This window comes from Salmo salar, chromosome ssa22, assembly GCF_905237065.1.
Source record: "Salmo salar chromosome ssa22, Ssal_v3.1, whole genome shotgun sequence".
NCBI lineage: Eukaryota > Metazoa > Chordata > Actinopteri > Salmoniformes > Salmonidae > Salmo > Salmo salar.
This window is the reverse complement of record NC_059463.1, coordinates 43,923,132-43,940,003: the sequence shown is the minus strand read 5'-3', so window position 1 is coordinate 43,940,003 and position 16,872 is coordinate 43,923,132. Positions and strand designations below refer to the sequence as shown.

Below are 16,872 nucleotides of genomic sequence, written 5' to 3'. Positions count from 1 at the left end.
CCCTATTTACAAAATTGGAAGGTGTAAATGTTTTTTTACACGCTTTAGCAATCCACTATTCCACTACATCGGCAGTCATAATTCATTTAACTTGTAATATGTCCCAATTAAACTTGTAATATGTCTCATTAAAAAGCCATTAGCTTTCACAACAGCTTGCATCAGCCATAGCTTATGGTGACTGTCATGCAGGTCCAATTGCTCAGTTGGTCGACGCATGGGGCTTGCAACACCAGTTGTACTTAGTAAGTAGCTTTGACTTATTGATCTGCCCTATGCTTTCTCACCTGAGAGCTCCAGGAAGTCAGGCTTGTGGCTGAAGATTAGGTAGTTATTGGCTATGAAGTGGAGTAGCCATACATACAGCTGCTCTGCATTGTGGCACTGTGAGAGAGAGAGAGGAACAGTGACCATGTTTACATACGCACAGTATTCTTGATAGTAAGTAGCTCATATCCCACTTCAGGTTTTATTTGGGATAAGCTGTTAACATGCACCTTTTGATATCCCACTCACGAGTATGCCTGTATCCATGAACCGAATATTCCAAATGTTTTAAATGGCTTAGTTACTGAAGTATGGACACTGACTATAGGCTTAACCTCTCATATTAACTCCTGCAGAAGTATGCATTTCTTGCATTAAAAATGAACAAATGTTAATTTTGTCTCGAACAGGAGTGGATAAATTATTTCTTTCAGCATTTCATGAGAAAATGCAAATGTACTGTAACTTGTTACATTTGACACTTATGCAAGCAGACAGTATTTCAACCATAAAATATGCACACCAGACCAACTGAAATCTTATCAGAAACGTGTTAAATCGTTTTCTCAGCTTTTCATTCTCTTAAAACCAGTCAAACTGACATTTTGCACAGAAATCTTTTCACTGTTTTTCAGTTATTGCGTTTTTCTCCCCGGTCCCTAAACGAAAGACAACTTTACCGATGTTACATCGATATAATTCATTAGTAATCTAGTTACGACAATATTCTGTGGAGCACTACTTTATGGCAACAAGTTATAACAGAAGGGAAGATGCATGTATCTTAGTATAGTTGACAAATAAATGGCCTACCAAATGTAATAAATTATAAACAGAAACAAGTAGCCAGTAGGCTATATGGTCCAATACGGACTATCAGCCAAATTAATTATTATGGTGGATCAAACTACTCAGATAAGTTACTTTAAGTTATTTGTTTGAAAATCAGATGAAAACATCAACACACAACATCCATGATATGCAAAACAGACTCCACAGACTGCAAAAAACAACAGTAAATGGGCTAAGATGTTTACATGCCATAGTTTCAAGTCTAAAATCGGCATAGCCCAGGCTTCTCATAACCATGATTTTAACAAAATGTAGGGATATGATGTTTATATGCATCAACTCAAAAACAGAATACTCGAGTATCCCGAATAATAATGGGTCATTGGTGCGCATGTAAATGTGGTAACTTGTCAGCTGTTTGAGGAAATATGTACTGTCACTAAAAAGAGAGGGATATGGAGGAGGTAAGTCAGCTATGTTGTAGCTTTTAAAATAGAAACTACAAGGCAGAATACAACAATGACTTCCACATGGAAAATGTCATTTTCCAACCCTGTGAAATGTGCATGCATGCATATGCTCTCCTTGCATCAAGCTTTTTTTAACCAATGACCTGAAAGCTGGATAGGTGACAGCACAATGGTATAAACGCTTCACAGCTTAGGATACAAGTGGCTTTCACCAACCACATCCTCTCAGGTTTGTGGTAAGGATTGTAAAATAAAATAAAATAAAAAATACTAGCATTATTTAATCATTTCTCTCTTTATTGGCACAGAGTTAAACCTTGTTGAAACCTCAAGGGGTGCATCTCAATAGTCTGAAGTGTTTTGTCCTTGTCTCATCTCTCTGGAAAGCAATGTGGAAGATGCTGCTGGAGAAGTTTGTCAATGCAGATAAGGAACGGATACAAGCAGAGGAATATTATTCAGAACCATGGTCAGATAATGATAGACCCATGGTCTTTGTCAGGTTGTGAAGGAAAGGAGACCATTGAGGATTGTGGGAGCTAGCCACATACACAGAAGAGAGAACACATACACACTCTCTTGCTGAATACCAAATCCTTCCCCTAGGACAGGGCTGTTCAATTCCGGTCCTGGAGGGCCAAAACACATCTAGTTTTCATGCCCTCCTTCAAACCAGGGACTGATTCAGACCTGTGACACCAGGTGAATACAATTAACTACCAGTTAAAAACATAAACCAGAAGTGATTTGGCCCACCAGGACCGGAATTGAACAGCCCTGCTCTAGGCCCTCCTGTATATCTCAATATGAGTTTATGGTTGTGAGAATCTTCCCCGTATTGCTTCCACCGATCCAATGTTTCAGATATATAGGAGTGTGGAGAGGTTGAGGAGTAGGGGTCGATTTGGAATGGAGTCGGAAGTTCACATACACTTAGGTTGGAGTCATTAAAACTCGTTTTTCAACCACTCCACAAATTTCTTGGTAACAAACTATAGTTTTGGCAAGTCAGTTAGGACATCTACTTTGTGCATGACAAGTATTTTTCCCAACAATTGTTAGACAGAATGTTTCACTTATAATTCACTGTATCACAATTCCAGTGGGTCAGAAGTTTACATACACTAAGTTGACTGTGCCTTTTAAACAGCTTGGAAAAATACAGAAAATGATGTCAGGGCTTTAGAAGCTTCTGGTAGGCTAATTGACATAATTTGAGTCAACTGGAGGTGTACCTGTGGATGTATTTCAAGGCCTACCTTCAAACTCAGGGGCTCTTTGCTTGACAAAAGAAAACAGCCAAGACCTTAGAAAAACATTGTAGACCTCCACATGTCTGGTTCATCCTTGGGAGCAATTTCCAAACGCCTGAAGGTACCACGTTCATCTGTACAAACACTAGTACACAAGTATAAACACCATGGGACCACGCAGCCGTCATACCGCTCAGGAAGGAGATTCGTACTTTGGTGCGAATAGTGCAAATCAATCCCAGAACAACAGCAAAGGATCTTGTGAAGATGCTGGAGGAAACCGGTACAAAAGTACCTATATCCACAGTAAAACAAGTCCTATATCGACATAACCTGAAAGGCTGCTCAGCAAGGAAGAAGCCACTGCTCCAAAACCGCCATAAAAAGCCAGACTATGGTTTGCAACTGCACATGGGGACAAAGATTGTACTTTTTGGAGAAATGTCCTCTGGTCTGATGAAACAAAAATAGAACTGTTTGGCCATAATGATCATCGTTATGTTTGGAGGGAAAAGGGGGAAGCTTGCAAGATAAAGAACACCATCCCAACCGTGAAGCACGGGGGTGGCAGCATCATGTTGTGGGGGTGCTTTGCTGCACTTCACAAAATAGATGGCATCATGAGGATGGAAAATTATGTGTATATATTGAAGCAAAATCTCAAGACATCAGTCAGGAAGTTAAAGCTTAGTCGCAAATGGGTCTTCCAAATGGACAATGACCCCAAGCATACTTCCAAAGTAGTGGCAAAATGGCTTAAGGACAACAAAGTCAAGGTATTGGAGTGGCCATCACAAAGCCCTGACCTCAATCCTATAGAAAATGTGTGTGCAGAACTGAAAAAGTGTGTGCGAGCAAGGAGGCCTACAAACCTGACTCAGTTACACCAGCTCTGTCAGGAGGAATGGGCCAAAATTCACCCAACTTATTGTGGGAAGCTTGTGGAAGGCTACCTGAAACGTTTGACCCAAGTTAAACCATTTGAAGGCAATGCTACCAAATACTAATTGAGTGTATGTAAACTTCTGACCTCCGAGAATGTGATGAAAGAAATAAAAGCTGAAATAAATCATTCTCTCTACTATTATTCTGACATTTCACATTCTTAAAATAAAGTGGTGATCCTAACTGACCTAAGATGGAATTTTTACTAGGATTAAATGTCAGTAATTGTGAAACTGAGTTTAAATGTATTTGGCTAAGGTATATGTAAACTTCCGATTTCAACTGTATATCTCTCACACACACACACGCACTAACCTTAGCCCTGCGGAGAAGGCGGATCACACTGATGCTGGTTGATGCCAGCTCTCGGCTAGGCATGCTCTGGAGGTAGGCGCATACACACACCTCACACAGGTGCTGCAGACGCTTCACCTGGTACATCTCTGCACAGACCAGCACGGCCATGGCCTGCAATACACTGGCTGGACACACACACACACACACACACACACACACACACACACACACACACACACACACACACACACACACACACACACACACACACACACACACACACACACACACACACACACACACACACACACACACACACACACACACACACACACACACACACACACACACACACACACACAGAGAGAGACACTGTCAAACATACTGGAACCTCGTTGAGAAAATGAACATACTCATGCACAAATTTGATTGTAAATTGTGGTTGAAATGCACACTTGTGATTTATAACACACACACACGCCACTGTACTGTCATATCACATTAACCAGCTGGGAAACATATCAACCCCAAGATAACATCACAAACACACAAAATCCCTCCCCCTTCAAACAAATCGGCCTACAGTACTATCCATCATATCGTAGTGTCACGGTGTCCACTCCAATTGCTCTTGATCTTCCCCCAGCCTGTCAATGATTTTGGGGGAGCTGTCAGTCAAATCCCTCTGGGCCTTATGAGATACTGTTAGTTCCATCTGAGAGAGTGTATAAATCCACTGCCATTCATTTTCCCAGCCTGTACTGAGCAGCACTGAGGACCTGGGGCATGTTCACTGACAGGTTGCAGATAGAAATACATCTTTATCTTAAGTTTAGGATTCTGTTCTCCTGGGTTTGTAAGCTTTTGCTCCAGCCCTGCTGAATCACACCTGCTTCTAGAGAATCCGCTGCTCATAATAATGACCTTAATTAGCTGAATCCAAGTGTTAGTTAAAGTAGGGTTTCCCAAACTTGGTCCTGCGTCCCCTCCTAGGTGCACGTTTAATTTTTTTGCCCTAATACTACACAGCTGATTCAAATAACCAACTCATCAAGCTTGAAACACTGAGTGAGAGCAAGGCTGCAGCAAAAGCCTGCATACTCCATAGCTGTCCAGGAGGAGGGTAAGCCACCCCTAGGCTGTGTGCGAAAACTTTTCAAGCCCTCAAATTCTTGCTTCATCCGTCCTTGTTTCCTCAATTACTCACACCCCCCTCATAGCACATTGGCGGAGAGGATCCACGGTCCCTCCCTCGAACCTCCTCTTCCAATGAACTTAGAGAGTGAGGCGAGGAATTGAGGAAACAAGGGCAGAGGAAGAAAGAATTTGACAGCTACCGGTAGTAGCATTTTCAGACACAGCAGTCTAAAGTGGGTGGGCCCCGGCCTATAATGAGCCTGTTTTTGTTCCTGCACTGCAGTGGACCCACCAGGACAGCAGGTGTCAGTGTAAAGGTACTCCAGGAAGGAGAGGAAGGTGTCAGAGGAGACTCCGTGGATGGGCACCACCCGACTCCGTGCCTCCGCATACTTCCCGCTGAACATAGCCGCCATGACATCACAGCGGGCCACCAGGACCGCCCGGTGAGCCGGTAACACACTCCCTGAAACACAGTCTGTTTTTAAATGTAATCCTTATTTTGACCAACTTATTGAGAATCCATTCTCTTTTTATACAGTCTCCTTCACAGCAAGACCTTGGGGAGAAGTTGCTGGAGGAGAGGGGTTGAATGGTGGTTTTCGGTAACACATTGCTAATCGTTTCCCTGACAGATCCCAGTTGTAAGAGGGAAGGTTTTCACGATACAGCTGAGGATAATAGCTACAGCTATTGTCGGTTTCTTGTACTTTTCTGACAAGCTTCCACATTACAGCTTCACATCAGCCAATCATATCTACCGAATGATCTTCTCATACACAGTCTAGGTGCAAGGTGAATTTAATCTAAAACTGTCATAGTTATGAATTGATGCCTTTCAGGAATGGGTCATTTTAATTAACCCAGACCTTATGACCGCTATAAAGCATAACATAATGGTTGTCTTGAAGTATTTTCCATCTAATGACAGGCATTGTTACACTCATGAAAGTGCTCTCTACAGTTGGATGCAGCGCAGGTGAAGCAAAGTGGACATTTTGAAGTGTCAGGAGCAGAAAAAAAAATGCATTTCATTATATGGGTTATTGTAGATGATTGCTAATGCACTTGGAGCCTGGCGTCACCATGCAATAGTTTCTCATTGTTAAAAAGAAAAATGTACAGTTGCTGCATCAAAGGCATTAAAAAAATGTACACACACATCTGTAACATATCAGGGGATTTTTATCATTACTGAGTGTTTATACCCCAAAAAAGATACAATAATTGCACAAAAAGACATGAATTGTACATACATTTCTAAAGGACCTTCTAGCACTGTGGTTATTGTATAGCAAGTGTATGTCATACGAAACACCCTGAATTATGTTGACGGCATTTTCTCTATTCGATGCAATAATGAACTGGACTGACTCCCTGAGAGCCCCCAATGAAGGAATCAGCTAATCATGTTTAATAAAAAAAAGTGACCTGAATGTAATTGTCTGGGGTGTGTGAACTTGCCTTGCACCATAAAAATTACATCAGAATAGAGAGGAGAATTGAAGAGGTTGACCAGAGACTGAGGACCAAGCTGGGCGGCCCGGGCGTTGGGCGTGTCCCTGGGACCCTACAAACACACACACACACACACACACACACACACACACACACACACACACACACACACACAAACACAAACCGACACACACACACACACACAGCGTGGGTTAAGTCTGAGAATTCTGCCACTGTTGGTGTTTACAAGTATTAGTGCCATTTCATTCTGAGCTTCCACATCCAGCTCCCCCGTGGCATCAAAATAGCCTGTCTAACAGCCTGCCTCAGCAGCGGGTAACTCCACCGTCCCTGGCCTCACTGCCAAGACCGCCTCAATGGAGCTGGCTAATGCTGCATATCAAACTCATGGCTTCATTATGCTGCATTTTGTTATAACATCGCATGGATCATTGATTTTCAGCTGCTTAGTCAATTCCACTGATGGTTTGAAACCAAACATATGAAATGCTCCTTGATAAGAACTAGTGCAAAAGTGACACTTCATTTTTGATGGAATTGAAAAAGAATGAACTCAACCCTCATCACCAGATCTAATTATGACCCTGCATGTCACGTGTCTCCTGATGTTAAGTCCCACATAACATTCCCTTGGCTCAATCTGAGAGTTTACCCTTTCCCAAATGAATCATGTAGTGCACTGCTTTTGACCAGAGCCACATATTGTGTTATATCGGGGTTAGGGTGTGTGCGTGCGTGCATTTGTATCTGTTCAAGCCTCTGGGTTACCTTGTCTCTGCCCAGGAAGGAGCGGATGCGGTCCATGAGTTGAGCCACGGCCAGAGAGTTGTTAAGCTTCTCCCCCATGGCCTCCTGGAGGTGCTCCCACTCCCACGCCCCTGGATCACACCAGAACCACAGGCACACAAACACTCATAAATACCACAGAAACAGACAGACTTATATATAAACATATACATATATATATATATATATATACATATACATATATATATATATATATATATATATATATATATATATATATATATATATATATATATATATATATACACAAGTTCGGGGTCACTTAGAAAATGTCCTTGTTTATTTAAAGAAAAGCAGTGTAGACATTGTTAATGTTGTAAATGACTATTGTAGCTGGAAACGGCAGATTTTCGTGGAATACCAACATAGGCGTACAGAGGCCCATTATCAGCAACAATCCCTCCTGTGTTTCAATGGAAAGTTGTGTTAGCTAATCCAAGTTTACCATTTTAAAAGGCTAATTGATCATTAGAAAACTATTTTGCAATTATGCTAGCACAGCTGAAAATTGTTGTTCTGATTAAAGAAGCAATAAAACTGGCCTTCTTTAGACTAGTTCATTATCTGGAGCATCATCATTTGTGGGTTCCATTACAGGCTTTTCACTCCTATCTACAGGATCAAAAGTATGTGGACAGCTGCTGGAACATCTCATTACAAAATCATGGGCATTAATATGGATTGATCCTCCCTTTGCTGCTATAACAGCCTCCTCTCTTATGGGAAGGCTTTCCACTAGATGTTGGAACATTGCTGCGGGGACTTGCTTCCATTTAGCCACAAGGACATTAGTGAGGTTGGGCGATTAGATCTGGCTCACAGTCTGCGTTCCAATTCATCCCAAAGGTGTTGGATGGGGTCAAGGTCAGGACCTCGCTTTGTGCACAGGGGCATTGACATGCTGAAACAGGAAAGGGCCTTCCCCAAACTGTTGCCACAAAGTTGGAAGCACAAAATCATCTAGAATATCATTGTATGCTGTAGCGTTAAGATTTCCCTTCACTGAAACTAAGGGGCCTAGCCCGAACCATGAAAAACAGCCCTATACCATCATTCCTCCTCTACCAAACTTTACAGTTGGCATCCAGGCAGGTAGGGTTCTCCTGGCATCTGCCAAACCCAGATTTGTACGTTGGACTGCCAGATGGTGAAACGTGATTCATCACTTCAGAGAATGCGTGTTCAACGCTCCAGAGTGCAATGGCGGCAAGATTTACACCACTCCAGAAGATGCTTGGCATTGCGCATGGTGATCTTAGGCTTGTGTGCGGCTGCTCGGCCATGGAAACCCATTTCATGAAGCTCGAACAGGTCTTGTGCTGACGTTGCTGCCAGAGGAAGTTTGGAACTCGGTAGTGAGTGATGCAACTGAGGACAGATGATATTTACACGCTACGTGCTCCAGCATTCAGCCGTCCCATTCTGTGAGCTTGTTTGGCCTACCACTTCGTGGCTGAGCCGTTGTTGCTCCTAGACTTTTCCACTTCACAATAACAGCACTTACATTCTCTCTCTCCCACCATATCCCCACTTTCTCGGCTGTCCAGTCGGAAAGGTGGCATCCTATGACGGTACTATGTTGAAAGTTACTGAGCTCTTCAGTAAGGCCATTCTACTGACAGTGTTTGTCTATGGAGATTGCATGGCTGTGTACTCACGTTTACAATAGGCTGAAATGTGCAAAATCCACTAATTTGAAGAGGTGTCCACATACCTTTGTATATATAGTGTACATGTACATTGATTAAAGTACTATCACCTAACCTAAATGTACATATTACCTCAATCATTCACCCAACTACCTTGTACCCCAGTACAGTGACTCAGTACTAGTGCTCCTAGTATACAGCCTGTATAAGCCTCGTTATTGTTATTTTATTGTGTATTTTATTATTTTCTTTTTATCTATTTGATCATTGTATTTTTAACTGCATTGTTGGGAAAGTATACACTTGTTGTATTCGGCACGTGACAAATAAAATTAGATTAGAAACACACAGAATGGAGACTGCAGATAGTCGTAGCAATAGGTTTCATACAGCGATGGTAAATTATCCATTGTAAAAGAAGACAACATTATCTCACTTAGCTACAGCCTAGCTCTCTATCTCTGCTCCACGTGCTTATAGCGAACAGCACTTGAACCAGTAGTTTACCTCGGTAGAGGAACATGAGCGTCTCCCACAGGCACAGGCACAGCAGCGGGTCCTTTACCACCAGGCGTGATAGCCGTCCAGCCAGATGCCCATCAGGCCGTGACCCGTCCTCTTTGCCCAGACCCCCATCCCAGGTGGAGAGCAGTGATGGGGGTCCCCCGTCTCCCCGGCCGTCCCCCCGGCAGGCGCAACGCGAGATGGGCCTCTCCCTGGCCTTGGGCCCCAGCAACAGCTGTCTGAAGTAGGGGCTGACAGCACAGAGGACGGCGGCATGCCCCCAGCCCAGCTCCTTCCCAGAGTCCCCAGCGTAGAAGGCTACATCGGCAAACTGGACGCCACGCTCCAGCAGCCACTGTAGGTCCTGAGAGAAGCTGGACTCCTCCACTCGGATGGGGGGAAGACGTGCTGGATGGATGGAGAGAGGGAGAGAGGGAGAGAAAGAGAGAGATTAGAGAGTTGGGCGAGGGGATGAGGGAAAATCAGAGTATTAGGTAGAAGGTAAACAGAGACAGTGTTAAGGTAAATCAATGTCCTATTATAATCTATTTATGCTTAATCCATGCTGCACCCCTGTGCACCTCATCACTTTTTTATTGCCACTCAGTTTTGGCCTGGTTTACAGGAAAGCTTCTCCAGGAATCAATGCACTTCATATTTAATGGATGTTGCACTACAAAGCGAGAGAGAGTTAAGTAGAGTTGGACGGGCCCCAGGCAAGCCAACCCACCCACCCACCCACCTACTTTGGCAGTGCTGCTCTTCGCTGTCAATCACCAAGTCAAAGTTCATCAGACATAGTGGCTAAATGGCAAGGCTGCTATATTTAGTATGTTTACTGTAGCTTAGCCGTGTGCTCTGTACATGAACACAGATAGGTGTAGTATTTGTACTACACATTCACAGGAATAAACAAAGAATGAACACTATATGGTGAGGGGCTGACTAACAGATCATTCTAAACTTTGATAAAGCAGTGAAAGTTTGTTTTCTATATTGAGAAAAGGAAGCAAATGTGCACTCACAGTTTGCTACAACCAAAATGTGATCATCTACTGAAGCTTAAGATACAGCGACAAAGTTTCAACAATGTTTCAACCAACATGATCTGATCTTCGTCAGGTCACCTGTATAATGATGTATTATCACTAAGCTTCAGTCGAAGATCCCATTTGGGCAGGAAACTCCCCAATTATTTATTCAGCTCCTCTGGCATGTTTGGATATGCGCAATTACTCTCTTTTCATAATTCCTAATTAATCTCATGAGCTATAAATAGTCCTGATATTCTCATCTCAGATCTCACAGACCTTGAATCCATGCAAAATAAATCCCCAAAAAGTAAGGTATCTATTAGATTGGTCCAGCTGTAGAAATGTTGTAATTTTACTATTCTGTGTCTACTATACATTTGGTTATAACACCCAACCGTGTAATTGATTGGTTAAAATGTAGTCACATACGGTTGGGTGATTAGCAGAAGAAAGAATATATGTATAATTCAAAACATCTAGTAGCATGTGCAGGGAGAACAAGAAAGGGTTGAGAATTAAACCCCGAGGAACACCACAAGTAAAGTTGATATAATATACACATAGAACTGATTTAAAGGTGCCCCTATTCTAGTATTACAGTCTCTCACCTGGTTGTTCCAGATGAGGGGGGCGGGGCTCATTCAGCTTGTTGCCACGCCTCTTTTCTGGACGGTCATTGGCCTTCTGCTTCAAACATTGAATCATGAAGTACTCCAGCTGAATACATACACAAACACACCCTAGTTAGCATAAACACCAAGATAAAATTGTGACATAATTAAAACATTTTATAATCACACAGCAGCCAGTCCCATTCTTATCTCCACTAGCACTATGGCCAATAACATAATACTCTGCCATCTACATCAGGGATGAGCAAATTCAGTCCTCTAGGGGCCGGAGAGGTGTGACACTGTTTCCCGACCCCTAGCAAACACGGCTAATTGCATTCTATACTGAAGATCATATGATTAGTTGATTAATGGAGTTAGCTGGGGCTGGGGCAAAGGTTTGACACCAATCAGGCCCCTGAGCCCTGGCATTGCATCCCTGCTCTACATCATCAATGATGAATGATAACATTGATCACACACCAGTCATAAATCACACCATCAAAGAATGATCACTTCATAACTGGCAGATGCCAACACTCACCACGCTGCCAAAGTAGCGGCTCACAAAAACATGGTTGAGGGAGGGAAGCTCCAGATAAGTGGCCCCCAGGTCCCTAGAGAGCTGCAGGCCCTCGCTGTGGGGGACACAGCTGCTCCAGTCTGATGCACATAGGGGGCATGTGCAGGGGGGCCCCTCATCTAGACAGTGAGAGGACAGGAGAGGTGAGTGAGACAGGATGAAATGTAGTTCCTCTAAACATCCACCACAGGAGGCTGCTGAGGGGAGGACAGCTCATAATAATGGCCGGAACAAAGCGAATGGAATGACATCAAACACATGGAAACCATGTGTTAGATGTATTTGATACCATTCCACAAATTCCACTCCAGCCATTACCACAAGCCCCTTCCTCCCCAATTAAGGTGCCACCAACTTCCTGTGATGTACACACACTCAGTGCACAAGTTCCAGCAGAAAATCTCACAATTATATTTTATCCATCATAGATATAAGCACATACTGACATTCAGATGGATTTACAATGCATGCATAGACATACCCTGCATATGCATACTGCAGCCTACATGCAGAGAGACAAAGTCAGAGAGCCAGAATATAAAGAAAAAATGACGCATCTATCAGAATCCTAAATGTGTACTCAGCAGTGTTCTAGAATATTGGACCGTTCATACTTTCTGAATTCTCATCGCGGTGTAGCAATTTCTCCAACAGTCACCCCATTCAAATGAATAGAGGACACGTTCGCAGAGCCGCGTTGGTTGGGATGTTTGGGGAGGTGTGCGGTCGGGCGTTTGAGTCCCTTGCGGATGGTGGACTCAGAGCCACGCAGCTATGTCACAATGGGATGTTGGATTATCGCACCTCTGCGTCTGTGGACTCTGGATTACATTTAAGAGGGAAATGTAGGGAGAAGTAAAAAGACGTGGTGAAGGAGCCAGAGAGAGAGACAGAGCTGGGCGGTCTGCTCAGTGCCAAATGCAAGGAATAAATCACTCTGCTAATAAAACTGCAGGCATAGAGTGAAAGGTAGACAATGTCTGTTGTGCGTGCGTGCGTGCGTGCGTGTTGCAATGATTTTGCCCTAAGTCCCCTAACCAAGGCAACAGGAAACAACTGGACACAGCTGTAATCCGCCACATTCATTTGGGGATAGCTTTAGCACAGACAATAAAGCAGCGACAAAACAATAGAAAAACAGGGTGTCAGATCCACCACCATCCCACAACCCCCCTCTCTCACCACCAAAGCGTTATCAAATACTTGTATCATCTTGCAATGAAGCTCTGGCATGATCTTAAAGCATCTCACCAAGCTAAATATAACCCATCATGAATGTGGTGTATTCGTTTACACCACTGAAATAAAAAAGATGGTGACACACAGAAGCATAGACATTAAAGTGGGCATGATGGTTAATACTTTGATAGTTTAACACCACTGACCTGGGTAATACCAGGTGTGACTGTACCACTCAAAGTGTGTGTGGGTGTGTGTGTCAGGGTTTGGACTTTGCCTACTTCTTTCATGCACAAGATTATGCTTGGATTGTTTGTTGTTTAAGCCATGAAGACACATTACTTAGATGCAAAAGCCTGGGGCCTGTTTGAGATTTAATCATAAAATGAGAATCATCCCCTTAACTGAAAAGACAAATCCACTCCTTCAGCCATTTCCTCTGCTCCTACAGTATGTAATGTAGCCATATTTTCAAAAGACACAAAATGCTATAGATTAGATTTTTGGCTGATATTAGTTTAGTTTCAGTTTATTGCATCGTAACAGGATTATGTCAGATGGCTTTAACGTGGTTGGAAGCCATAACCTATTATGACTGGTGTGAGAGGCCTCATATCCAGTCAATGTCAGTGTTTCTAAAAGTGCTGTGAGGCAACCATTGACTGCAATGGATTGTAAGACTGCCGAGCAAAACTCCCCCCCACCCCCTACATTATACAAAATGTCATCTTTATTTTTTTTACTTTTTTTTATTTCACCTTTATTTAACCAGGTAGGCAAGCTCATTTACAATTACAACCTGGCCAAGATAAAGCAAAGCAGTTCGACACATACAACAACACAGAGTTACACATGGAGTAAAATAAACATACTGTCAATAATACAGTAAAAAAATAAGTCTATATACAATGTGAGCAAATGAGGTGAGATAAGGGAGGTAAAGGCAAAAAAAGGCCATGGTGGCAAAGTACATACAATATAGCAAGTAAAACACTAGAATGGTAGATTTGTAGTGGAAGAAAGTGCAAAGTAGAAATAGAAATAATGGGGTGCAAAGGAGCAAAATAAATAAATAAATACAGTAGGGGAAGAGGTAGTTGTTTGGGCTAATTTATAGATGGGCTATGTACAGGTGCAGTGATCTGTGAGCTGCTCTGACAGCTGGTGCTTAAAGCTAGTGAGGGAGATAAGTGTTTCCAGTTTCAGAGATTTTTGTAGTTCGTTCCAGTCATTGGCAGCAAAGAACTGGAAGGAAAGGCGGCCAAAGGAGGAATTGGCTTTGGGGGTGACCAGAGAGATATACCTGCTGGAGCGCGTGCTACAGGTGGGTGCTGCTATGGTGACCAGTGAGCTGAGATAAGGGGGAACTTTACCTAGCAGGGTCTTGTAGATGACCTGGAGCCAGTGGGTTTGGCGACGAGTATGAAGCGAGGGCCAGCCAACGAGAGCGTACAGGTCGCAGTGGTGGGTAGCATATGGGGCTTTGGTGACAAAACGGATGGCAATGTGATAGACTGCATCAAGTTTATTGAGTAGGGTATTGGAGGCTATTTTGTAAATGACATCGCCGAAGTCGAGGATCAGTAGGATGGTCAGTTTTACGAGGGTATGTTTGGCAGCATGAGTGAAGGATGCTTTGTTGCGAAATAGGAAGCCAATTTTAGATTTAACTTTGGATTGGAGATGTTTGATGTGAGTCTGGAAGGAGAGTTTACAGTCTAACCAGACACCTAGGTATTTGTAGTTGTCCACATATTCAAAGTCAGAACCGTCCAGAGTAGTGATGCTTGACGGGCGGGCAGGTGCAGGCAGCGATCGGTTGAAGAGTATGCATTTAGTTTTACTTGTATTTAAGAGCAGTTGGAGGCCACGGAAGGAGAGTTGTATGGCATTGAAGCTCATCTGGAGGGTTGTTAACACAGTGTCCAAAGAAGGGCCAGAAGTATACAGACTCACCAGCAGCAAGAGCGACATCATTGATGTATACAGAGAAAATAGATGGCCCAAGAATTGAACCCTGTGGCACCCCCATAGAGACTGCCAGAGGCCCGGACAACAGGCCATCCGATTTGACACATTGAACTCTATCAGAGAAGTAGTTGGTGAACCAGGCGAGGCAATCATTTGAGAAACCAAGGCTATTGAGTCTGCCGATGAGGATGTGGTGATTGACAGAGGTCAATGAATACGGCTGCACAGTATTGTTTCTTATCGATGGCGGTTAAGATATCGTTTAGGACCTTGAGCGTGGCTGAGGTGCACCCATGACCAGCTCTGAAACCAGATTGCATAGCGGAGAAGGTGCGGTGGGATGTGAAATGGTCGGTAATCTGTTTGTTGACTTGGCTTTCGAAGACCTTAGAGAGGCAGGGTAGGCTAGATATAGGTCTGTAGCAGTTTGGATCAAGAGTTTCCCCCCTTTTGAAGAGGGGGGTGACTGCAGCTGCTTTTCTTTGGGAATCTCAGACGACACGAAAGAGAGGTTGAACAGGCTAGTAATAGGGGTTGCAACAATTTCGGCAGATAATCTTAGAAAGAAAGGGTCCAGATTGTCGAGCCCGGCTGATTTGTAGGGGTCCAGAATTTGCAGCTCTTTCAGAACATCAGCTGACTGGATTTGGGAGAAGGAGAAATGGGGAAGGCTTTATTAACCAGGCAGGTTAATAAAGACAATGACAACCTGGCATGTGGTAAGCACATGGCAGTGGAGGATCCTCAGATGAGGAAGGGGAGGACCATCCTCCTCAGTGAATTTAATAAAAATACAAATTTTAAAAAGTTTAACTTTTTAGATAAAACTATACTAAATATAATCACATCACCAAATAATTGATTAAAACACACTATTTTCCAAATAAGGTCTGCAGTAGCCTCAACAGCACTCTACAGGGTAGCACCATGGTATAGCTGGAGGACAGATAGCTTCTGTCCTCCTCTGAGTACATTGACTTCAATACAAAACCTAGGAGGCTCACGGTTCTCACACCCTGCCATAGACTTACACTGTAATTATGATAACTTCCGGAGGACGTCGTCCAACCTATCAGACCTCTTGCAGCATAAACTGACATGTTGTCCACCCAATCAAAGGATCAGAGAATTAATCTAGTGCTGAAAGCATAAGCTACAGCCAACTAGCACTGCAGTGCATAAAATGTGGTGAGTAGTTGACTCAAAGGGAGAGAAAGAAAATAGTGGAACAGTTAAACAAATTAATTTATTCCTAAATGAAGGAGAAGCAAGAGGGAAATAGAGAGAGAGAGTGTCATTTTTTTCAGTTTCACTTACTTAACTAGCTAATGCAGCTAGCTAGTTTAGCCTACAAAAACACCCTGCTCAAACAGAGGGATGCTATGTTAGCTAGCTGGCTATGACTATTCAACACAACACTGGAACTGTTCCAAGTCAAGGTAAGATTTTGGTTTAACTAATTTATTGCCACTGGGGCCTGCCGGTGTAACTGCTTACTGACTGTACACTGTAACGTTACTGCATGATTGTTGCGAGTTCACGAACGCGTTAGTTCTATTAGCCTAGCTGACTATGACGTTACTTTAGCTAATATGGTGACAACGATGTAGGCTGTGTGTAGCGTTTTGGCTTGGAAAGGTTTTTTCGCCTGGTCCCATAAAGCTGATGTGTTGTGCTTTGAAGTCCACAGGCGATGGGAAGATGTGAAAGGAAGAGAGTGCATAATGTAGACGCAAGAAGGAATACAACGTGGCTGCTATGAAACTGAACTGTGTGTGCGTGTGATCAGGGGTGTATTCATTCCGCCAATTCTGTTGAAAAACGTTTCTTCAACAGAAACAAACGGCACAAAACGGGGATAAACATAACTGAATTTGTCCAATAGAAACTCTTG

General features: G+C 43.2%; 1 protein-coding gene across 1 annotated transcript in view; it reads right to left on the bottom strand.

The window, feature by feature from the left end:
* Nucleotides 1-16,872, bottom strand: part of rhobtb3 (Rho related BTB domain containing 3) — a 36,281-nt gene that overhangs the window by 1,958 nt on the left and 17,451 nt on the right. Inside the window, exons 4-11 of the mRNA XM_045705421.1 lie at nt 11,790-11,947; nt 11,243-11,351; nt 9,604-10,008; nt 7,409-7,518; nt 6,622-6,731; nt 5,454-5,623; nt 4,043-4,209; nt 288-384 (exon numbers count right to left, since the gene is read on the bottom strand). Coding sequence (XP_045561377.1) covers nt 288-384; nt 4,043-4,209; nt 5,454-5,623; nt 6,622-6,731; nt 7,409-7,518; nt 9,604-10,008; nt 11,243-11,351; nt 11,790-11,947 — 1,326 coding nt within the window. The remainder of the gene's footprint in view (nt 1-287; nt 385-4,042; nt 4,210-5,453; nt 5,624-6,621; nt 6,732-7,408; nt 7,519-9,603; nt 10,009-11,242; nt 11,352-11,789; nt 11,948-16,872) is intronic.